This window comes from Leptosomus discolor, chromosome 19 (assembly GCF_034619465.1).
Source record: "Leptosomus discolor isolate bLepDis1 chromosome 19, bLepDis1.hap2, whole genome shotgun sequence".
NCBI classification, from domain to species: Eukaryota; Metazoa; Chordata; class Aves; order Leptosomiformes; family Leptosomidae; genus Leptosomus; species Leptosomus discolor.
Window position 1 is genome coordinate 2,421,191 of NC_141409.1, and position 25,655 is coordinate 2,446,845.

A 25,655-nucleotide genomic window follows, 5' to 3' on the forward strand; every position below is an offset into this window, starting at 1 on the left:
CCCCAAGAGGATCCAGGAATTCCACAAAGTAAGCTGGGAGACGAGAGGCATGTTACCTAGTTTAGTGATGGCTGCATCTGAATAGAGCATCTGGAGGAAATGGGGAAGCCTCTCCTTCTCACCCTCCGTCTCAGCTTGCTCGAGGAGCCGTGGCAAGTCAAGCAGGAACACCTCATCCTTCAGGGCGATCTGAAGGAGGGAGATACGGGGCTTCCCGACCACGCCGAATGAAGGCCTCCACTCCATGTCAATGCCAACAACCTGCCCAGGCTGCAACACAACACAGACACGAGCCTTCTTCACTGAAGGGACTGTCTACACTTGAAAGCAGCCCGGACAGTCCCTGTCCAGAACACAAGCATTTCCAACCACTGCATCTCTTTGCTAGCGTGCAAACTGCTACAGAGACAAGTGACTTTCACAGCACACCTGAGCCACCCCTGCGGGGACCTTTCCTGACAAAGCAATTCCCATCGTGTTCCCCAAATCAGACAAGCCTAAAGGAAGCAGATGTTCTTGCCCTGGCGAGGGAGACACTTGACGGCAGTGGCCCACCTACAACCCTGTGCACCAGTGTGCTATGGGGTTTCTGCTCCTTGACCCTGCAAAGCGAACACCAGAGTAACACTCACCTGCAGCACCTTTTCCCAGCACTGCTGTGTCTCTTCCCACGTCTGCAGGAAGTGAATATTTGCCCGTGGAATAGGAAGCTGGTAATAGTCCTTCTTCTTACTCTCTTCGTGATTATCTGCTTTTGTAGCCTCTTCTACCCTGCGCAGAATCAGACACAGCAGCTTTAAGCCATGCAATGAGAGGAAATTCTGGGTTGGAGAAACATCACGAAGTCTTAAGCCCCTTATTTCACCCTGGCCCTCTATTTTCCCATGCCACTCAACTCTCTCTCTCACCCTCTCTTCCCTCACTTTCCCTGTAATCTCAGTCTCTCCCATCTTGACTCATCCTCTCTCTTTATTTCTGTCCCAGAAACGGCACTGTATCCAAGACCTCACCATGCTCCTGCACTGTACCTACTGCAGAGCACACTCAAACCAAAACACTTGCTGCAGTCAGTCCCAAGCCCTGTTCTCGATGCTCAGCTCTTTTTCCCAGAACTGATGCAACTTGGATGACAACGTTGGCAGCTGTTTCCACGTTCAGAGATAACACATTTTAGATTTACTGCTTTTTGCCCTCGAGGTTAACATGGAAGTCTGCTAGCTCCCACGGTGTAACACATAACAGAGAAGTCAGCTCTGACCAGCACTGCATCCAAACAGGAGCTTCACAGTTCCCCACAGCACAAACTGGCTCAGAGGCTCTTGGACTGCTCCACGCTAAGATCACTACCAGCTGGGAACGGGCGAGTCTGCCTCATCGTTTTATAGCGCAATGGCTTGGGAAGGCTTCACGGGCCTCCCTGACATTATTCAGCTTCTTATCCATCCCCTTCCCTGTAAAATGTCCACATAGGTTGCAGAAGAACATCTGTCCTACGTTGCACAGGGATGAAATGAGAAAAGTTCAGAAATAAAGTTTTAAAACCTTCTACATTCAGGGGAAGACAGCCAGCTGAACCCCCAGAGCAAGTGGCTTGCTTGTGCTGCTCCCTCCATTTGGGTTTCAGATGGCACCACACAGAGAAAGTCAGTATCTATGTATTAATGCCCTGGGAATGTTGGAAGATGCCTGCAGAAATGAGCTAACTGATTTCCTACAACAGCATCTTACACAGCACATTTTCTCTTCAAAACGAAGCAGAGTCTCTTGAAATGGCCTTGTAACTGGAAGGTCAGCATATCGCTGTGGTGTCTCAGCCAGATGATGCAATCAGAGGAAAGAAACTAATAAAAAATATCCAGCTATTTTGGACATATCACAAATTTCTGGATAGTCTCTTTCCCACAGAGACTTGAAATGGTTTATTATTTGAGAAACTATTTACTAACCTTATATTTGGGGAACTGTGTGACTAATTTTGTAGCATAGCAGCTTTCACTGTACAAACACTCTTTTCCGTAGGTCTGTGTACATGGGGAAGTCAATATTTGTGTAAAATATTTAATGAAGGTGTGCAGTCTCAGGTCTCCAGGAATATTCTCACCTGCAGAGTTCAGGAGCCGCATGTAGTGCGACCAGTGGCAGAGATGATGTCATTTATACGCTGGTACCACCTTGTTCTCTACAGTGTGAACACTCTCTCTGGGAACCTGCTGCTTTGTTAGCTCCATAAATATCACAGACAGACTGTTATATTAGGCTCCATGGCTCCGCTGATTTTATAGCAGCTACTGCAGCAGGTGTCATGACTGGATGGGTAAACCAGGGCACAAAGGCTTGACTCATCTGTCACAGCTCCTCGTGGACAGCCAAGCACATCCTCATCGGCATGCCTTCGCCCGTACACGACACAGGATTCCCAGAGCAGGGAGATGGAGTGGCGGTATTCATCTTTCTAGATGCACAGAGTCTGTGGCTAAGTCAGATCTAGTCTGACTAAGACTAAGTCAGACTCCCGTTAACCACCCCTTTGTGTTTTGAGGGATTACACCTCCTGCACAAACCTTCTGGCTCCCAGCTGGCAGCTGGTGCTGCTTCAGGAGGGAGGAGGAGGAGGGCAGCTCCAGCAACGCATCAGAGATAAGCAGAACCATGTCCTAAGATAGACAAGAGATTCCTGTGCTCCAAGAAAGCCATGTACCACCTGGAGGAGTGGGCCTTTGCAGGCTGTATTTCGAGGGTGACTACATCTGTGTCGTATTTCCTGAGGTTACAAGGGGCTGAATGTGAACCAGTGCACATCTGCACTGGGAGAAAGATCAGCTCCAGGAAGCTCAGCTCACAAAGTGTTCAAGGCTGTCTATGAGACCCTCCCAAAATCATCAGCATTAAAACATAATAATAATCCATGTTCTCATTCATCTGCTATGCAATTCAAGTTAGTCTAATCTATGCTCAAAAATATGATTTTTAGTTATGAAAGCTGCAGGTTTTGTATAAACACCTCTTCCAGGAGATGGAATTTTGCTGCAATGTTGAAGACAACAAACCTGGTGATAAACCTGTTACAGCAGGCAACCTCACTCAGTCTCAGGCTTGGTCTTCTTAAAAGGTCTCCTTCTCCCCTCGTGAGGTGTCAGCACTAACCAAGCAGCCAGTGACAGGTCCTAACGGTTAGCTGGAGTTCATGATTCTGACGGATGACACCAGCAGGAAAGCCCTGCACTAAGGATATAAGGTAAAAGGAAGCACCCACACCATCTGCATCCAACTGCACGTCCTGCAGGACCCAGGAGAAAGCCCCAGACCACGTGAGGCAGCAGACGAGCACGGGCAAGCAGACTGTGCTGAGAGGGACCCTGCCTCCGCGGCGCACACGGCACCGCAAGCATCCAACCCCTTATCCAGGGAGCAGCGCTCCTCCACTTTCTGCTGGCTTTGTTCCTCCCCAAACAGGTAACGTATGATACCATCAACTCCTCCTGGACACACAGTCCCTGGCAAATCAGATTCTGATTTCCATCACATACACTGAGAAGAGTTCAGCTCTGTATAGTAAGTTATTCCCTCGTACTACAGGCTCCGTGTTTGCAGGATGCTAAAGATACGGGCTATCAGCTTGCACAAAGCTGTAAATAGTTACCTCTCGGGAGTGGTCAGGATTTTCCCACAAGCTTTCCTCTAATCTCACCTGGTTTCTGAACTAGAAACACCAATCTCCATGCTAAAAAAACACAACCCAACCCATTTCACCAGTGAGGGCAAGACAGAGACATCAGGCAAGCGGTGCCAAGTCTAGTCAAGTACAACGCCCCGGAATAAGATAACTGATGTGTCCAACAATGGAAGAGTCCTAAATTATCACTGCCTCCTCTCTTCTGTTTTTGACAAAAGCCTTGACTCTACCTGGAAACACGTGACTGCTCCTTGAATGACAGCAAAGCTCTGCGCTACGCTGCACGCCAACCACACAGCCCAGAGGTCTCCTGCATTTGCATGGAGCATTCGGGATAAGGCCTCTTCTGTGCACAGAATCCCCTGAGATGAATTCCTGCACACGAACGAGTGGAGAAAATGCTGCTTGACTGCGGCAGGCCAGCAAGGTGACTGGGTGATTGCTCTGAAGCCAAGGACTGTGGCAGCCTGCAGCCTTGCAGGAGTTCAGCTCATGGACACGTGTGGGCACAGAGGCTACCGGGCTGTGGGACTACCGGCCAGACCTCATCCAGCCCAAGGTTCCAGATCTCCTGTGCAATCCCAGGTGAGATCCTAACAGGAACCTCATGCAGTATCATCTGCAAGCTCTGCACTTCCTCAGGACTTGCAGTAGCCTGCATGCGTGCAGGCCTTTCTGCAGGAAAAAAAAAAAAAAAGGTTGAAAAAAGGGTTCCAAACATGGCTATCTCTGAATAACTTGCTTAATCACTTTGTGGACAGAGGCACTGAAGCGTGGCAGATACACCATCACTCACAGGAGTATAAAATTGAATTACTGGGGCTCAGCAAATCATTTGCGTTGAGTCATTTTTTCAAATACAGCCTTTCTCCTCCACACAGCACAGCTGAGCAACTGCCTGGGAGACTGTTGGCACGAAGAGTGTGATCTTGGGCCATTTGCTCAGAGACACAGCACAGAATACCCAGAACCAGAACTACAAAGCCCCGGTACACCTCCAGATCTAGCTTGCTATGGGGATCAGACGGCTCCTAACACTTGAGGTGGCTATATGTGCCCTCCTACATTTTGAGCCTCATTTCAACTTTGCACAGCTTTGTCTACACACGGCATGGAACCTGGCCACCTTCTTCCCTCCATCCTTCCCCTCTGCTCCTCCTGCACCAGCAGGTTCAGAGAGATCCTTGACTGGGGCTGTTTCCACAGTTCTGTGCACTTGAAATCAAGGAGTTGTAAGAACCCTTCTTAATATAAGGATTTTTCACCTCTTTTTTTTGTACATCTGCCTTTGAACTCTTGTTCAGGTCGTGTGACAGGATGAAGCTCCCATCGGGGGAGGAACTGGGGCTACTGCAGGCTAATCCGCTGCATACAACATGGGGGTCTCAAAACAGGAGGGGAACCATGACACTCTGTTATTGGGGTTGCACTACAGGAAGAAAAGGGGACAGAAACTAATTAGGGGGATAAAGGCTTCTCAAGCTCACTTGGTAAATTTGTGCTGGAGAGTCTCATTTTATACCAAATTCAATTAATGTGACTCTTCCAGGATCTGACCCCAAATGTCAAAAATTCCCATTACTTCCGAAAGCTTTGGATGAGGCAAAAATTATAGACTGGGATGAAAAAAGGCTTATGAGCTGTCAGAGGAGAAAGAAAATTAGAAAAATTTAAGGAACTTTTAAATTATTTTTTGGCCATAGGTACCCTAAAAGGTGTTAAACCAGATTACAGTACAGTGAGGGATGCAGAGTATATAGAGAACGTTGACAGATGTGTAATCAACCCAACAAAACAGACGCAGATTGAGATCCAACCCACATCATTTCATTTGTGCTGTTGATAAGGCAGAGGGAGTCTGAAGACCTGTTGGCAGCATGAAGCAATCTTACACAACTTCTAAGTACTCAGGAGTGAGTTTAAAATGTACCTTTCACAGACATTTCCAGGCTTATGAAAAGCAAATGCATCATGTACATGGCCAAGATGTAATCTGAGTAAATGGAGGATGTTTTTGCAAAATTATCTCCTGAAGGAAGCATTACGGCAGATTATTTTAAGCAAATATGTAGTCCTTGTATGATAAATAACCTACACTGAAAAGGCAGGAAACAGCGTATTTACCTCTCTTGCATCTGAAGTTTTTGAAGCTCATCAGCCACTCCATAAGGCAGCATCTCCTCGGGCAAATTGCAGCGTTGTGCCCATCTTGCCGCTGTGCTCAAGTCACAGTAACTGATTAGTAACTGTATCAGGTGCCCTTGAAGCCATCGATTCTCTCCAACCGTGCTCTGAAAGGGGAATCAAGGGTGAAGGAAGACTGTCAATGCCATTTCCATCATGGGTGTTTCTACTCCCTCTCAGGCAACAGCATCCTCCAGCGGGTCCCGGGCAAGGGCAGACAGGAGCAAGAATTCCCCTGCTGCAGGAGTGATTTCAAACCCAGCGAGTGCTGCACTTCCCTGCCAAGGGATGAAGAGCTACTTTAATGACGAAGAGCTCATCAGGGTACTTGGGGCTCCTTGACAGCACGGCTATTTTTTCAGGGGATACCACTTTGCAGGTGCAGCACAGAGAAACAAGGGTAAACCAATACCATTCAGCCTGATGACTAGCATATTATCTGCTCAGATACTGATTATATTAAGCAAAGTCAGAACCAGTGACTGACCAGACAGTAAAGGTCTTTCGGCTTGTTAGGCAGATAATTATGGAAGGGGTAAGAGTTTTGTCCCATTTTGGGCCTGTACATAGCCCTGAAGTGATGATGTGACTTGATGTCCTGGAAGAGGCAACAGGACGGCTCAGTCTCTCCCCAGGCAGGACAGTAGCACGGGGTCTCCTCCAGCCTTAGGAGTATTTGCACGGGTAAGGAAGATTGCCAGTCACACCTGGGTTACAGGTAGGACACATCAGCAGAGCCTTCCTGAGTGACTTTGGTGTTCACAGCAAGGAAAAGGCTCGCTCCTCAGCCCACAGCCCACCTACACACACCACAGTGGCCTTTCTCCAGCAACACCCAACAGCACACTGCACAGACAGGCACCCTCTGCAACCCGCACGGGCCCAGCCAGCACTACAGGTGGGGTCCAGGGTGTGAGAGGTGTCACCCTGCATCGGAAATAAGTTGTAGAAAATGGACTCTGAAAGCCCTACTCTATCCCCACCGCTCACAAGAGGAACCCGGAGCAGTCGCTCCAGCCGTGAAGAACTAAGGTTGGGTGCAAGAAATTCCTGCCTTTGTGCCTATTCAAGGCCTCTGTGGATGCGACAACTGGATTATTGCTTCAGCCACACGAACAAACACAAGGATCTCAAGTGTCGCTGGAGGAGCCTGCGCCACCTGCACCTGCAGACAGGGAGGGCAGTTTAGGCCGTTCCCTGTTCCCAGCTCTTTTCTGGCAGAAGCGATCACGCGCCCACGCCCTGGCACACTGCAGAGCCTGGGGGCACAAGCACAAGCTCACGGTTGCCCGTGGTTTAAGCCCAAATACCCAGCTGCAAGCCAGAGTGGCTGGAGCACGGCACGCTGCCCACCCTGGCATGAGGGAGCAGCTACAGGCAAGCGGCAGGGCAGAGAACTGGGGCCCACAACAATCTCTACTGCCATGGCTGGATTCACCAAAGCTCTTTTGTCTTCTTCACCCTCTTGGTGCATGCAGCTGTAAGAGGAAATACAAACGCAGTGACACCGAGTCACGACACCTACCCGGGGCTGGGAACAATCCTCTCCTCCTGCCCAGCCAACCCACCTGTGCAAGCAAATATCCCAGAGCCACTGCAGCCAGATCAGCAACTCGCTCCTCTTGCCAGACTGATCTACTCACGGATCTGCCTCAGAAGTTAATGTTGTCAAGAAAACTTAATTGCTAAAACAAGTTGAAACTCTACATGGCGGATCAGGATCTGCAGCTATACGGCTATATCGCTGCTGGCACTGCCAACAAGTATTTTTCAGCGTAGTGAAGTGCTCAGGTACACACTTAAAGGCCATCTTTGTGCTCTGCACATCCACTGTCATCTCTGCTTCGCTGCCCACCAAGCAGCACTTGCAGGGTCAGGGTCTGCTCCCGGGGACCACAGGCACCTTGCTCGTCCTCCACGGCATGTACCAACACAGCCCGGCTGGGTGGCAGCTGGGGCCATGGGGCCTCATTCCTCACATTCTTGCAGCAACTAAAAGGTGAGAAGTTGCCTTCAAAGCAGGCACCCTGCACAGAGATCACGAAACAAACCTGTTGATGGCCCCAAGGTAAAAGGGAAGGAAAAAAGAAAGGAAAAAAAGAGAAAAAGAATGACCCGCCCCATAGAGGGGCAGGAGGGGGTAGAGGCTTGGAAGAAAAGGCATAGAGAAATTTGGCATCCTAGGTAGCGCACACGAGAAGCCAGCCTGCTCCTAGAAACTGCTGCCTCAGCACTAAGTCTGCACCGCTGTGACGCTGCCAAATGCCAAACCACATTTCTTCTCATGGATATGCGGAGAAGCATTTTTACTGCTGCTCCTAAGAGGCTGGTGGCATAGCAAGGAGCCAGTGTCAGCGGGATGCGGGTCCAGCAGCTAACCAGGGACTCGGTTACGGGAGAGAAGCTGGAGCGGGAATGGAGGGAAGGGGCAGAGCAGGGAAGGATACGCTATCATGTTAATGCTTCTTGCTCTCCTCCCGGCCATGCCAGGTCTGATAGTTTGTGCATCTCTCACATCACTGCCTCATGCAGCTGAGCTCAGCCGAGCACCTAACACATGAAGGAGGTTTGAATAACTCCTCCTGCCGCGTTTGCCAAGCCTTTTCTCAGAGTCCTTCCGAAAAAGAACATATTTTCTTACTAACATCACAGAGCAGTTCCCTTTTGAGCTTCCCCTGTGTCCATCCTATTGTCTTTCTGCCTTTTTTCTAGAACACAAAGTCTTTGGGGTTAGATCTCACTACAGTTCACCCAGAGTCAATTCTTAATAAATCACGCTACGTCAGCTCTATTTCTGGAAATAACGAGGTGCAGATTTCTTTTTTTTATTATTATTTTAATGATAACAGACTTATTCTTTCAACCACAAAAACAACTCTGGCAAGAAGGTTAATCTCTCCAGAGATATTACATCTTGCATTCTGAAATGGAAAATAGCTTTGTTTGTTTTTTACTGAAAAAAACCCAACATTGCTATAAAGGGGAAAGGCCTCCACCACAACAGCTTTGCAAGAAGCAAGAATGTGGAAACTTTGGCCCCTGAAGATGTGGGCACAGATGCAGAGACAAATGTTTCACTAGGGATGACATTTCATGTATACTGTTTTCAGTAAATGAACACTTTTCAAGAGGAAACTGGCACAGTTGTTCTGATCAACATCAGCGACACCTCCAAGCAGAAGATTATACATACCATGAGGCTTGTTTACATCCCTCTCTGAATTCTAGACATATCACACATTCTTTAATCCATAGGCGCACACAAAAACTCCTGACACCAACAATAACCCATGATTAAAGCTTCCCAAAACGACTGCTGCAGATTACCTACCCGTAAATCCTGTTCTTACCCACCCGAAAGCTTTACAAAGCTCACAACAACCAGTGCACAGCAAGCTTAGGAATGTCCTGATCTTAACCCACAGCATCAGCAATTCCTCCATTGTTTTATCAATAATTTTGGATCCAAATATCCAATATCTTCTTTGGAAGTCACCCTAGCCATTCCTAGATTACTTTTATCTGTATGTGTTAAGTTGCATTTCTGCCTGATACAATTCTCTGCTTTCCCTCGGTATCTTTTACTGGAGAGTGAAGTTATTCACACCAGTGACACTGGCTATTTGCAGAGTCAGATTTTAATTTAACTTTTGAATGTCTTGGCCAATTTCCCCTGTTCTCAAGTGCTTCCAGAATCAACACAAAAAAATCCTGTTAGCACAGAGAAAATGTCAAGTAGAATATTTCAGAGCCAGCAACTTTAAAAGGGGAAAAAGAAAATGGACTTTGAAAGGACAAAACCACTCGAGGCAGTGGAGGACACTAACAGCATTTCTAAATTTGCTGCGGTGCCGCCGACACCTTCCCTGGAACCCCCACTGTGTGAGTCTCGTTCCTACTTTATTTCTGCTCGAGATCTCTGTTTTGAGGTTAGCATCATTTGTGCTATATGGAGAGCTGCAGTATGCCACCATTAGGATGTCGAATGGAAGTCCTTTATGCGTGAGATCCGAGCTGGGACCCTCAGTGCCAGCTCAGCCCAGGGTCACGGCCTGTTCCGGGAGAGAAGGGGGATCCTGACTTCTGGATATCCTACGTAGATGGCACTTGGATAAAACACGTCAACTTTACCCACGCTCACTTCTGAAGAGGGTTTCTTGTGAAAGCAGCAGGCCACTCACCCATGGCCAATGCACAAAGACGGAAGCATGAGAAAGCTGTGCCTTCTCACCACTTGAGCTGTTCTCTCGCTCACAGGCATTGGCTACCCAGATGCACTAATTTATGAACTGAAGAAGAACAAAATAGCCTCCATTCATATCCCAGAAGACTGACTTTCAGATAGCAATCAGTGCGTCATTGACAGAGCCACACTTCAGTGTTCTGGAGGCCATTACCACATCAATGGCGGGGAAGTGGTCTTTCTTCTCTCTTTCAACAAAGCTTTGGCAATGTGGCTCCCTGGGGCATGTTCACACTACCTAGCTTCAGCTTTGTGAATCAGGAGACTCAGCTTCCCAGTCTCCCCATGCAATCTCCTCTTCCGAAAGGCAATTCAGAGGAGTCTAACTTATGATATCACTTCAATGGATCAAGGCAAAGGCGAAGCTTAAAGCCAACTTGCCACTGCAATGGGGCTCCTCACAAGGAGCTTATTGTTCCTGGGCAACCTGAATGAAGCTGCTGGCTTGTGATGAGTAGCTATGACTATTTTGTGTGATGAGACCCATCTGGCTCCATTTTTCTCTCTGCAGCTTACACAATCTTGCCAATGCCCTTTCTCGTTTGGAAGTCCAGACGCCACTACCAAATGGCAGCCAGAAGAAAAGCGGTTACTCCCTTCTGTTCAGCACTTGTGAGACCACACCTGGACAAGGTGCCTAGTTTTGGTGCCCCAGTGTAAAAAACATGCTGAAAAATAGGAGAGTTCAGTAAAGAGACACTGAGATGGTTAGTGGGTTGGAGCACCTGATGTAGAAGGAGAGGCTGAGGGAGCAGGGTTTGTTCAGCCTAGGGCAGGCTAGATTGGGGGATACGGGGGAATATAATCACTCTCTTCAATTCTGCCACGGGAGATCATAGAGAAGATGAAGTCAGAACCTTCCAGAAGTTCCAGTCAGGCCTAAAGCCAAAAAAAAATAGGTGACAGTGAGAGTGGCTAAACACTGCAATGAGTCCAGAGGGGCTGTGGAACCAGGCAGGGTCCTGCAATATCTTGTGTAAGTTGGCCGTGCTTTGAGCAGCAGGGCAGAGAAGAGCCCTCCTCAGGTTCCTTCAAACTGAAATTAGCCTCCGATTTTGTGATTAACACTACTGTGCATTCCCCAGCACCAAGACTCGTCTCCACACAGACAGGCGGCTTCTTGCAGCAACTGCTGCTTTCAAGTTCCAAGCACCTCCCGGGCAAAGAACACCCAAGATCTCATCTACCCAGAATACAGGATGGTCCTGATCATGCTCAACAATACTACACAGAGATCCAAATACATTTCCTGCATTGGGATTCCTTCCAAATTTCTGTCAGGCAGCTCCTGAGGGAAGTCATTCATCTTTGCCAGATGAAGTCATCATGTCTACAAAATCTGCTCATACTGCCACAGATGAGGGAAGGTGTATAGCAGAGGTAAAGATCAAACTCTGCTTTCAAAGTCAGATCTGAAGAGAGAGTGCTTTCAAAAAACACCAAGCAAGAGATTGAGACTTTTTTTTTTTTTTTTAAGCACAGCGTTGGACCTTCACGTAACCTTCACCCAACTCCCAGAGCCACATAACAGATAAACTGTCTGCTGGCAGCAGCTCCCCTTCACGAGGTCCATAACATTTCCCACTTCAGAGATAAAAGGCTCTGCACGCAGCATTTTACTTCAATGAATCTGACACGATCATTACCAGATTTCACTTCAGTAGCTGGCCAGAACATGGATATCAAAGTTTTTTTGGCTGAAGGCGTCACAAGTCCAGAGATAAACTGAGGTTTAGCAGAGAAAGTCTAATGCTCTACAACATTGCCCCTAACTGCCCAAATGAACCCCCCAGAGGCTTCAGGACACAGGAGGATTTAGTGAAGAGGGTACCTTGGCACATCTGTAGGATGGTAAAGCACAGCAAGGACACGGAGGCACGTTACCCCCCAGCACACAAATGCAGTCACTTAAATGCTCTCCTGAAAAATCGGCTTTCACTGTCTGTTTGGCCACTGCTGCTGTGCTTGCAGAACGGCATCAGCGAAGGGATCCCTCCGCTCCTGTCACTGGGGATTTTGGACAAGTCTCCCAGGAGGGAAGGCAGCCTGAGGCTGTGCTGGTACGAGTCAGCCAGTGCCACTTGTCTTCAGGGTCACAGATCAGTTCATGGTCTTGTTTAGCAGTGTAGGTGTAGCCTGACTCTTCGGGGACTTGCCCAGTGGGAGGATCAGAACTTTTCTTTTTATTTTAACCCACAATTAACTCATTTTCCTCAACTACATCCCACAACAACTCCAGGTATGCTGATACACAAAATCAGGGTGCGTTAACCTGCAATACTTGTTCTCCCTTCCACTACTTCTTCAGGGAATGTCATAGATGTACGTCTTTAATGGGCTAATCCTATTAAAATAACCTTTGTTTGGAGAGAGAAATAATTGCATGCCATCCATAAAAAACAAAATTACAATTCCTTAACAAATAGACTAAGGTAACTTCACCCTACTTGCTTTTTAAGTTAAGATTTCTTTTTTCTTCGCTTCAGTGTGAAGTCTGTCCTGAGGGTCTGTGCTTCTCCCTGAAGTCCCTTTCTCACAATCACTGCAGAGGCATCTTCTGAATTCTAACCTAACCCTGGCCACAGAGCTGCTGAATATTATTCATCCCAGGGATCAGCAAAGGACCAAGGACTTGTTCTGAATATATAAGCCACACAGTTTTGATATGCTTCCAGATTTCTCACACCTCTTGGTCCCACAATGGCAGGCTGGAGATATTTTCTGGGAGCATTCCAGCACTTGGCAAGACTGAAGATGAATGACGATGGGGAAATTGGCCAAACTCTTTCAGAGCACTAAGTAGTGTGTTACTTATCACAGTAGATGCTTTGTCTAAGTCCAATAACACAGTGCATTGAAGACAAACTGGCAACCCTTATCTTCCCAGTGTATTTTGAAGTAGCATTTATCTATCCGCCTTTTGTCATTATTTCACACACACACACACACACACACACGAACAAAGTGTCACTGTGGCAAACAGCAAACTGTGCTCTCCAGTTTAAGAAAGTGAGGGCTCCCATCAGATACTGCACATGAGGTGACCTGCGCTGCTACTGAGGTTCACTGCGCCTGGTCCTCACATGACCCAACGTAATTCCTCTGGCTTCTCAAGCCTTTCTCAAGAAGGTTTATACAATTACCAAGCACTTTCATAAACTTTCTACAAGAATCACCACTACGTAACTCTATTTTAGTCTATATCTGGAAGCATGGAAGCCCACACGAGGAAAAGACAACATTCTGCTAAGCTACGAGGCTGCCTGAAGGATTACTCCCAAACGTGATTATTCTAACATCCAACTCAGCAGAAGCGTACCACATCCACTCGTGCTACAAGATCCGCCTGCAGGAATTCCACTCCAGCTACAAAAGCACAGCAAGGGACCGCAGCGACAGCCGCACACTGCCGGAGCTCAACACCACTGTGGGGACAGGAACAGAGAACTGGAGCACTGCTTCACTGCAGGACTGCAAGAGCTGCAGATGTGCAAGGAGGAAGAGCCTGCAGGAACGAAACCACGGTCGCTGTGTCTCCACTGGTGCTGTTAAATGAACTCGCAGGATTACACTTCATCGGTTTGTCAGGATGTGCATGAAGCTGAAGCCACCACGACGCCTTCCCATTTGTTTTGGATAGCCCTAATATTAACCCTAACAAGCTAAACCAGTACACCAATTAACCCAACCAATCACTCAATTAAATGTTCCCATACCCAGTCACATGCATAATGAGAATTCATAAACTCCATCTTCCTTTCCAAAAAGACGTGGAATTCCAGCACACTTACTCCCCAGTGGGGCGGGAGGATTTACTGCTCGGGTCCAGCCTGTGTCAGCTCCCTGGGGCCAATGCAGACTTTCCAGGAGGAAGGATCTGCAGATGGGGGAAAAGCCTCAGAAACCTCTTACTTGTTCTCTCCCTGCTCTGGTCAAATTCCAAGTTATGAGGCTGAGCCACAAAGCAGGAATCTCCTGAGACTTGGTCCTGGCTCCAGATTATTTTAACAGCTTTCTATAGGGGGGTCCTCCTAGGGGACCTCCCAGGGGTCTGCACTTATTCCTGATGTACGGCAATTCCCCTCAGATCTGCACTTCTCTTGTGGAAATAGCTGCATGAAAGATTGGTCATGAAAGAGCTCCAGGTTCTCACCTGTATCACTACCTTAATTAAAAGGCCTGTAAGCTCTGAAGTGGAATTAACTTAAAATCTTCTGTGTTCTTCGCCAAAGAACAGAAGCAGCAAGCTAATTCCTTTGCTTTCTTTTTAACCCAGCCCTGAGCTTCACTGACGTCAGACTTATTAGGTCTCTTCGCTGCTGCTGCTGCTTTACTTCTAAGCAGGTTTGAGAGAGCTCATGCCCTGCCTTTGAAAGCCCTTCTCCAGGCCACGCTGGAACTCCTCAGCGCTGCTCACTGCGGGCTATTTCATTCATCCTCCCCAGCCTCGCTGAGCCGTGTATTCACCCCGAGCGCTCTCCCCGGCTCGGCTCCGCTTATGGATCTGTTCCAGCCCAGGCTCGCTTCAGAACAGTTAGGAACTTGGGTTTCAGTTCTTTTCTCTCTAAGAACATGCTAATGTGGCATTCCCAGAAGGTGACATTTTTCCATTTAATAAAGTCTTCAAAGTGAACAAGCAAAAAATCTTGATGATGGAAATACTTGCTCAGGAGCACTAACTCTTCCCATCATTAGTCTACGAAAAATAAATGCCCACAGGAAAAACATGGGTTACCACTTATTTCTATTTTACCATGCACAAACCTCATCTGGCTCAGAGCCAAAGCAATAATAAGTATCTTTGCAGGATCTTTACCAAAAGCAAAGCTTGGCAGTAGATTTTTCTCTCCTTTAATCTCTTTCAGTACATTTAAACTCCTGGTGTTTTTTGTTCTGAAGGAGAAATGCTTGAGAGGGCTGACTGAATGAACTCTGAAATTCACACCCTGGCAAATTGGACTGATTTCCTAAATCCATAATTACAACATTCCTCAGAGATATGCATTCTTTCAGAGCAAACAAGGGAAGATTAGTTTCCTGCTTCTTCCCATTTACATGACTTCACCATCAAGAGGAACTTTTTTTTGTTTCTAAACAATCCTCTGTTTATGTGGTTCTCTTCTTGGCAGGGAACTGGTGAACTAATCTCGCCTAAAAGCAGAATACAGCCAAACTATCAATTGCAAATAGCCCAACCATCTTTGTGCAAGGCAGCTGATTTGCACAGATCTTTAGAATCCAGCACCTATCTGTGGAAGCACTCAGACAGGTACCGATCAATGACGGGGTTTTAAATAATCTGGGGTGATTAGTGAATGGCTGGATAGTTTTACTGCCGGCTGGATAAGAACATGAGAGCGGATCCGTGCACGTGTGTGAATATGTACAAGGCTTAAGACTTCAGTAAAACCGGGCAAACGTAGCCCCTGCATCTGCACGTCCTCAAGCGCGCAGAAACTACCCCAGGGCAAGAGGACCGCGCTGCCTCATGCCACAGAGCTGCCGACAAGAGTCCTCTCCTACTCGCAGAGCCCTGCTGACGACCTATTTGCTTCCCACTTCTAGAAGAGCAGTGAACACACCCTCCCCTTCTGTGCTAACGCAGGGAGCCAGCAAGCTCCGTGTCAAATCCTCCCCTTTGCCTTTCCCTGTTTCTGCTGGAAAGGCCAATGTCAGCGCTGCTGACAGGGTTCCCTTTCTCTTGGAGCAAAAGGAACACGAGGATTTGCTTGTTTTAAGTGAGGCTGTCCCCATTTTTCCTTCGTGGTATACAATCCTTCAGCTGATGCAGTTTGAAGCCAGTAACAGGTATCCTGGAAACTATTACATTAGACTCCTGATGTAGTTTTTGAGGAGCTTGGATGTCCCACAACTTCCTATAAAGTTTGGGATGATAGTCCTTTCTAAATTGTTTCCTGCTCCTAAGATGCTTCCCCCATTTGGCTGAATTAAACATACCACCAGGGCACATCAGTTCCATCTAACAGCTTGCTGATGCTCTTAACTCTTTAATCTAATACTGACCTCTCAACCTACAGCCATAAGCCAATTAGCCTCTTTTTTATACCATACCAAATCTCTTTCTGATGAAGTTGTGCTTTCGAATGAATGCATGCTAGTGACAGAAATGTAATTATACTGCTTAGCAGCAAGCTCGCCCTGTCTGGTGGCAGGGGGTTTAAGGTCAGAAAGCATCTCGAACATACCAAAACAATCTAAAAGAGATTTTTTTTCCCCAGGGTGTTCTCTCCAGTTTCCTTTCTTCACTCCCCAGTACTTAATATGTGTGCACATAAAGGCTGTTTGACCACAGCTTTTAAAACAGAGGTCCTGGGCTTTCAAAGGATTTACTTGCCAATACCTCATTGAGGCAGGAGACAGACACCCAGCTCCCATAAGCTTCTGCTGAATCCCCACAGCTTGGCCCTATACATCTACACTTAAGTAAATGTGAGCTGATTTTCCAACGTTGTTGAGCAAACACAACTTCCATCACTCCAGAGAAATTTTTGGCTGATTTTTAAAAATGTTTCTGACATTTTTGGCTATCTGGTAGATCACACGGAAAACAACGGCAGCTTTTCTTAGCTTCGTTGCACCTACTGTGCAACTCCACCAGAATTCGTTAGTATGTTTGTGCTTAACTACAATTTATTTATCTAGAAATGGCTGGATTTGTTACAAATAAAACTACCATAATTATCATTAGGCACACCAGCCCTCCAGGGCTCACAGAAAATAATCCTCTCTAAGTCATGCAGGAGGTACATGGAGGTATTTATCAAAGGATGATATATACATTAAACGTGGACATTTCTTTAGATAGGAAGGCACGGAACACACTGCATGTTTCGCTTTTCCCATCTATTTCTCCCACAACAGCTGTGGGTTTGTTAAATGAGAAGCTCCCATTTCTTTTAGATCAACAGTGCTAACTTCATTAGTACAGATGCGTATTTTACTGCTCTCTACCCAGAAAGCAGAACGTAACTGAAGAATTACGTTATGCTTTTCCTGAGACAGCCACAGATGTGCCTGTTTTCTGCATCAGTCCTATCAGTAAGTCCTTTTGCTTTGCAACTCTGACGTTACTTCAGCTATCAATGAATATATGACACCATTTACAAACTCAACTGAAAACCAGAAGGAAATCTATACTTTGCCTGCTACTTTTATTGTCCAGTTTTTCCATGGTTTAATATTCCCTTAGGTACAATACACTTTTACATCGCACTGTGGCTAGATGTTCCCCTCAGAGACCTCCACCAAGAACAGCAAATCTAAAGAAAAAGGCAGGGGGCAAAAGCAGAGGGATTGCCAAAACACTCCCACCACCACCGCGTTTCTGGTCAGTCCCTGAACAGGGGACAAAACGCAGGAAAAGGAATGAAAGGAGCAAGGAGTGGCACTGGGCAAAGAAAGGCTGCCAGTTCTCAACTGATAGCAAGCATTTCCCTCAATCCTGGCTTCACAAGGCAGATACCAGATCTTCAACCTGACACTGGTCCAGGTCTAAATACCAGCTATTTTGCAGAAGAGAAATTGAAAAGAAAAAAAAAAAACACAACCAAAAACCTTCTCTTTTTTTAAACAGCAGCTGTCGGGAAGCTGCTCAAAGCTGTGGAAAGACAAACGCAATTCTTGCAGATAGTTTAGCAGGCAAACTGCAGGCGAAACAGAGACAAGGAGTAGCTCCTGCATGTTTATACACACACTCACACTCAAGAGCTACCCGGGCCCAGCTCCTCAGCCCAAGCACCCTGTTGTAGCCACACTAGTAGAACCATGAAAATTTATTTCAGCGGATGATTCCTCCCTGAGAGTTAAGGACAGAAGGAACAAAACCAAATCACCCACTGATTCTAATTTCCTGCTAAAAAAGAGGCCATAAATACTAGCAAGGGACTCCACACAATGGCTGGTTAAACTAGTTTGGGTTTCTACCTTCCAGGAAAACAGCCAGTCTAGATTTGACATCTGAGTGATGAAATCCATTATATCCCTGAATAAACAATTCACTCAAACACAGAGAGAAAGATAATTTGACATGCGGGCTTATACTGAAAGACGTGTCATTTATTAATCACCTCCTGAATATCATTCCCATTTGCATTGCACAGGTTGCTCAATTCCCTACAGATATTAAGTTCCTTACACTATAGGGATGTTGCTGCACTCAAAACAATCTTGAGCCAATTTAAAAGTTTGCCTAAACTCAGGAGTCCTGGGGAAGGACACTAGGTGTGGGTATTTGCAAAGTGGCCTTTTTGACCTCTTGTCCTTATTAAAGATTCCCCAGAGCAGGATTACTGGCCAGGTGTTGTGGCCACAAAAACTTTAAAGAAATAATTGCATTCTGCCCTTTAAATTCCCCTTAAAAATTACCTCTTGAGCATAACAGCTGTTACATTTTATTCCAGAGGTAGTTACATTTTAATTGAGGTCAAAATGGTCCTGTGCAGAAAGAGCCCATCTTGGCATCACTCATTGAGGATGTTTGCCATTTAGAAATTAATTGGTTAAGTAAATAAGATTACATCAACTCCTTGCTGTACTGTAAGAAAATTTACACCTATTAAGGACCAGGAATTGTTTTTGAAATTTATTACACATAAAGGAGGGCACTTTACTTTTATGCCTTCTATTTGGGCAGGTTTCTGGATAGCATCTGAATATTATCTGTAAAGTAGCATAACAACCCTAGAATTCTAGTGGAATACATTTGCTATGAATTACTAGCATCTCACCCCTGGTCACCCGGAGAACGAGCTGGCACAGCATTTGATTTTCATGGTCAGAAATGTTGAAATAAATAAGTTATCTCATTGCCACAGCTGGAGAAGGAGAGGAGATTAGCTGCAGCCTCTCCCAGCGCCGAACAGGGTGAACAGCTGGCCCCAGGGTTCGTCTGCTTCGCTCGCATGCAGAGAGCAGAGCAGACTGAATAGCTGCAAAACAGGAGCCTGAAAAAAACAAGGGCCACTGTCTGCGTGCTGTACCCCCGCACCCTTCTCTCAAGTCGCACGTGCCAAAACGAAGGACAGAGTGGTTCCAACCGTTAGCTGGCAAAAGGGCTGGCTGACGAGCCACAGCTCCCGGTGAGTGCCCAAAGAACGAGGAACATCTCTTCAAACACCAGCGCCTTTCCTGAGCATTAGTTTCGGAAGGGTTTGGGATTTTTACATTTGAGAAGCTAAGGGACAGTCTCCCCTGCACAAACACTAGCAACAGAAAACTTTTTAACAGCAAAAGGCCCTTTGGTTCAAAGTCAGTAAAAGTACCATTTCTACCACTTCACTGTCCCAGACACCTTCCACAACAGCTGACTGTAACACTGACAGTCCTAAATAAACTAATTGGGTTTAACCCTGCCCAACACTGAATCTAGTAATTGCCCCAAATGAAGAGCTCCATTGCTGTGCACCATCACCCCGTTCTGCTCCACGGGAGAAGGAATTTCATGGCAGGAAGGCCAGACAAACACACATACGCTTTGTGGGCCAAAGTACCCTGAGACAACATTTTAAACTGTACCAACTGGTTAGCTCTGCTGCAGTCCAACTATTCCCTGCAAAAACACACTGGACGTTAGAATCACCAAGCAAGTGTGTGCCTTCTGGGCTCTAACTGTTCAGAAATAGCCATGATATTCTGTCATTCCCCCTGCACAGCCCCTCCAGCCCTTCCTCATCAAGCTGTTTCCTCTCTTTGGGTGGCATCAGGGCCTCAGAGCTTCCCAGGCAGTGCTCTCCTCACACAGACAGGCACAGCTCCCACGTGGAACAGACCAGACCCAAGGAGGTGTGGGTGACTGCAGCAAATGGTGCTTTGGCACTAACCAAGCAAGCTCAGTCTGGATAGGCACAATTGCAAGATCATCCCCAAAACACTGGTAAGAACACTCCATGCTAAAAGCGGCGCAGCAGACTCTCCTATTCCCAAGCCCTCTGCTAAACTAGGTCGCCAACACGCAATTGTCTGGTGCTATCTGAGATGTCCTCAGGCTCCACCTGCCACCCGAGAAGGGAGTGCTCCCTGGGAGGTCCCGTGTCATACTGCCAAACCCATGCAAGCATGTCTGATACTATCTGACATCTAAAACACTGGTAGAGGTGACATCTGCCATCAGAGTTGCTTTCCTACCATGCTCCTCAGATATTATCATTCTATGTGCACTCACTTTTTGAAAGCTTGGCAGATGATTGAAAAATGCCTTCCATGCTTTTTAGTCAAAGTGATTCTGACCTGCAGAATTTCCAGGGAAACATCAGCATTCAATAAACCCCTCTTGCTGCTGGCCAAGCGCTCGCTGCAGCCACTGGCAGGACAACAAATGGGCTGTTCTGTGGTTGCTCTACCCAATTCTACTACCTTTATTCAGCTGGTTAAGGCTATGAAAAGTAGGAAGCATGCAAGAGTGGAAGCAGAAGGGCACACAGCAAAGCAGACAATTGGCTCATGCCCTGCTTCTTCTTCTCCTGACTATCTACCATCAATACCCTACACACCTTTCCCTCTGCTTGTGAAGACAGGCGCTCTCCGGCATGTTTCCATGCGGCTCAGAATCAGTTAGGCAAGCTAATGAATAGCAATGCAGCTGGCACTGTGCAAGAAGAATACTGTTCCCCTCCCTCTGCCCTCCAGGTATCTCTGCTTGGAGAAGATGATACACACGGTACCTCTCCTCCTGGGCTAAGCAGGCTTGCCAACAGGCAGTTGCGATGAGGGCAGTTTCCCTAGGGTATGAAGACTTTTTGATCCCTTCCCTTTCCCCTCCTGCCTCCTCTGCCTGCCTACGGCTGCCATCCCTGCCTGCGCAGCCACGGCCTGGACAGCAGATCAGCAGCACGGGTGCTGGCAGGCAGAGGGGGCAAAACCAGTTTGCTACAGTGCTGGAAACAGGTTCTGTTGGCCCCACAATTAACTGCCGAGTTTCTGCCTTTTGTAGGAGCAGTCAGGATCACACCTTTGATTCATCCCACAGGGCAGGAACTGGAAAATTCTGTACTTGTACTGCTCAGGGTGAACAAAAAGAAATACCTGCCCAGAGACGTCTCTTGCGCGCCACACCAAACGTGACGTGGCCAGCGCCACTGAACAAGGAGAGACACCACTTTCACCAAGGCTCTTGGTATCGATAGAATTTGAGTCTTCTGTAATGGCTGCAGCACAGAATTAAATAAAAATGGGCTTTAAACCCACGAATATTTTCAACCTCTTTGGACTTAAAATTGAAAAAATTATCCAAAAATTCCGACTGAGAGTTTGCTGTTGTGGAGTCTTTTGGGAGTTTTGGTTCCCATTCCCCCAGGTGACCCACACTGCACCCCATCCTCTGCTTCCCACCCAGTGCAAAGTGTCTCTAACACTGCCTCGCCAGCCAGAGCTTGGGAGATACAAACTGCCTGTGAGCCTGAACTACACGTACAAATGGGACATAACGACACAAACAACAACTCTCCCCAGCTCCAGAAGGAGCCTCATGGACTTTTGTTGGTTGGAGCATATCAGGTCATAGGTGAAGCTCTCAGTGGAAAGTTGAATCTTTCCTTCATGTAAAGCCCAATCTTTCAAAAACAAGTCCTGGAAAACCTTAGTTTTTGCACTGAAAACCAAAACTTGCTCAGAGATTCCTCCTTTATAACTTTTCATCTGTTCAGTGCAGCCTCACTGCCAGCAGCACGAAGCAGAAGCCTACCTGTACATGCGATTATTTCGGTTTCCTCCAGATGCATAGGCACAGATTCTGATCGCTTTAAAGTGATGCCAAAGACAGTAATCTCTGATAGCACCGAGAGTCAGACTGATAACAGGCAAGTTTAAGCACTAATCGTGTGATAATTACATAGCTGCCAAAAATACATATGTTGGCAGCATGCAGAAAATACAAAGTTTGGAATACTTTGGCAAAGCAAAGACAACCTTCTGCCATCGTTCACCATGCAACTGAGCTCTGTGTAGTTCCCTAGGGAGCTGTCTTACCAGGCACCAAACAAGCACTTTTTGGAGAGCATCTATTCCCAAGCCTCCTGTCTCCACAAGTGACTGACACGATCTGTAGTTGTGTGTGTTAACTGGGAGGTTTTTCCCACTACCCACCACAGCATCAACAGAAACCCCTTCACCGCATACACCAAAGTACATCCAGAAGTTGTGACGAAGATGTCTGCTGCAGTTTCATGGCTGATCCCATCTCAGGTCTCGAGTCAGCAGGGCGCCAGCACTTGTGCTGGCCTTTAAGCGTGTGAGAATCAAAGGGAACCCTGAAAAGTTCTTTCACTGGATAAGATCACTGAGATCAAGAGGCAAGAGCCCTTCTTTTCCTCACAGTCTGGCCTCTTACATGGATACAATAAACCACACACAGAAGTTTAATATTCACCAACTGAAAACACTCAGGAGGTTTAAGAGCTGCCATGAAGCGCTGCTGGCCATTTTATCAACGATCTCTGTCTTAAACATATCCTCATGCCTTTCGAATTGTTCTTTTTCCTGCCGACCCATGAAAGAGAGAAGAAACATCTCGTGTTTAAAATTCAGGCATTTTGCTGGTGTGTACAGACAGTGCCTAACATCTCAATTACACGAGATCATTAGTCATCAGACTGACCTGTTACCACCCAGAGGCCCACACTGACCATTCAAATGGGCTTTCAAAGGAAGACTCCAGCCAACGGCCAGAAATCCTTAATGGCTGCGGAATTCAAACTGAGAGGAGTTACAGAAAAGGAGCAAACACTCACCAAGAAGCTGAAATTCCCCAGGAATAACATGGACACATAAATAATCACCAACTGTTTGTCACCACAGAATTTCTTGATATTTCATTGTCACATACGCATTTATTGTAGTATCAGGCCAAAACATGGTTGCCTGAACTCTCCTGTTTTACATATCAAAAAAAAAAAAATACTGCTACCCTTTTTCCTGTGTTACTAAAATTACTTGTGTCCTACAGCACAAGGCATAGAAGCCACAATATTTAAGTCACCTAATCAACCTGTTGAAAACGATCAGTGAGGCATGCAGAGGGAATCTAACCTTTGTCCTGATTTACTCACCCACCTTGTTAGCTGCCTAACAAGAACTCTCTTTTCCCCTCTCCTTGTAATTAATCAACATAAATATTTGTAGTGTTCACTTACAAATAAGGGCATGAAAGTAAAAGAATGTACTTGATAATCTTATCTAAATGCTCCAGCCAAACCAGAGCATTTTTAAAGACATAACAGGAATTAAAATACAAATTGTCTTCCTTGCTCCTCCCTGCACGTACAATTGTGCTATACACTTACAAAGTTGTGAGAAAGTGCAAAATTGTAATCGCAGGACTACAGCATCCAGAGCTGGATATTCTGAACATCTTAATTTCCAAGCAAATAACCCTGAGAAAATGGGAGAGGGAAATCCATACTCACCTGAACGTGATCTGTCCAATTCTCCTGAGTCATGGTTTTCTGAAAAGACAAAATTACTTCTGAGCTGTCTTAGAAAAGGAAGAATGCTGCATACAGCAAGCTGAAATTTAACACGCCATCTTACACACTGGCATCGACTGTGCGCGAGGAATGTGCTCTGGAGCACACGGGAAACCTCTGCTTCTCGTATGTCACCAGCCGGGGCATGGCAGAAAACCAGAGCTCAGACGAAGTAATTCAGACAACTGCTACACTACAGCACTTAAGACAAAAAATTCCACAGGCAACCGAAGTACACAGGCAATGGCAGGCCCTTACCCAGCAGTAGCTCAAACTCTTGTTATTACCAGGGGCCTGGGCTCACTTGCAGAAAACCGATCACCTCAACAACACTCTGCAAAGTGCAGCAGCATTTCTGAATGCCTCAAAGCTCATGTGGTGCTCTTGCAATGACAGAGACATCCCTGAGCAAAGCTGAAACAGGCCACGGTCAGGGATCATCTGCAAGGCTGAGCCTTCAGAATACAAACACACAGACTTTTCTCAACAGCCAAGCCATGAAAAGCCTCTGGAATCATGAGGTCTGGGAAAGGAAACTGATAAGTTAATATCCCCATTCCAGCCTAGTTCAGAGCCAACTTTGGGAAGAAAGTCAGGATGGGACCTACTCTCCACCCTGCCAAGAACAGAGGCTGCATGAGACTGCTCAGCCACCGAGGCCTGAGCCGCACACCCACTGCTGGCAGAGGTAACAGTGATGACTGGTGCCACTTTTATGGAAAGGTACAAGAGCAAACAAGGAGTAAAAGCCTCAAAGAAAACATCTTTGAGACATACAAGCATGTAATTTAAATACTAGTGAGATAAAGGAGCCGTTTAACTAGACCTCATGCACAGCTGAGAATGGTAAACAGAGAACACCAAAGAGCTCTCAGAAGAAGGGACTGTGTCCAGAAACAGCTGCCAAATGTACCTTAATGGAAATAAGTGGCCAGCTTGGATACTTTAAATAAAGCAAATACTCCAAAACAGAGGAAATGGAAGGCCAGAGAGAGCAGAACACCAGATCAAGAATCCATTCCACTCTGCTAAATAAATACACCTGGATAAACGCTTCCTACTCTCTCTCTGCAGATGACCAAGCTCTCTAGAATGATGCCGTCCAACATTAAAGCTCTGAGATGCCGGATGCTGAAACGCTCGATGCTCCCCAGGTCTTCTGCCAGTGGATCTGGCAGGCAGCAAAGACAGATCAGAGCTTTCACTGATGGATCAGGAGGTCTTGGAAGCAGAACCGTCTGTGCCAGAATGGTGTCATCAGATCACCACCACTCAAGCCCATCTTCGTGTTCAAATTACTGGGGGGTGGGGGATCAGAAAAAACACATGCCTCTGCCGTCTTCTGTCAGACCATCAAACAAACCTTCTTTTGAACAAAAGAACAGGCACTTCTGGAGGAGGTGTCTCATTTCCTGAAAACTGGCTCTCTGAAGACTGGATCATTAGTACTGCAGGAACATCTGAACAACCTGCTGAGCTCTGGTAAAACTCTGTTAAAAAAGCCTCTTGTATCTACAAGGAGAAAGTCTCCCATGAACTGCAGATGAAACATCACTCCATGTGTGGCAAATACAGCTTGATAATTCAAAATTCAAGAAATGGAAACATTTCACTATGATATTCAGTCTCTGTGGTCCTTGTCCTTCACAGTCCAATTGATACACCTGGATACAACAATTGCAAGCTGTTTTTTTCCAGAAGAGGCAGAAAACCCCCTTACTTTCAGCGGGTACAATCTGTCTCCAGGCACAGGATCATGATGAATGCCAGCCCACCAAGAGAAGCACCAAAACTGCCCTGTTAACAAGATGACAAACATGCTCCCCGATGCAGTGTGCTCAAGAGCATCCAAAGGGCAGTGACTTGGCTCAGTACACTCATGAGAGGGGAGGAGAAACCATAGTCAAGTAATTCTGCAGAGTCAACCTCCGAGCTGCCTCCTGGAAACCTGCTCCTTAGAGAGAATTAATGGCACCTTCTCATTTCTACAAGCCCTCAGTGCCAGGACAAGTACCAGTGTACTTGGAAAAAATCCGGAGGCTGGACAAAAGTAAAGTTAGTTCAGAGTGGTTCAGGA

The 25,655-nt window shown here is 46.6% G+C and overlaps 1 protein-coding gene across 1 annotated transcript in view; it reads right to left on the reverse strand.

Moving 5' to 3' along the window:
• Positions 1-25,655, reverse strand: part of EXD3 (exonuclease 3'-5' domain containing 3) — a 199,180-nt gene that overhangs the window by 147,845 nt on the left and 25,680 nt on the right. The window contains exons 9-12 of the mRNA XM_086475917.1: positions 23,519-23,557; positions 5,798-5,964; positions 633-771; positions 57-270 (exon numbers count right to left, since the gene is read on the reverse strand). Of these exons, the coding sequence (XP_086332043.1) occupies positions 57-270; positions 633-771; positions 5,798-5,964; positions 23,519-23,557 (559 nt within the window). The remainder of the gene's footprint in view (positions 1-56; positions 271-632; positions 772-5,797; positions 5,965-23,518; positions 23,558-25,655) is intronic.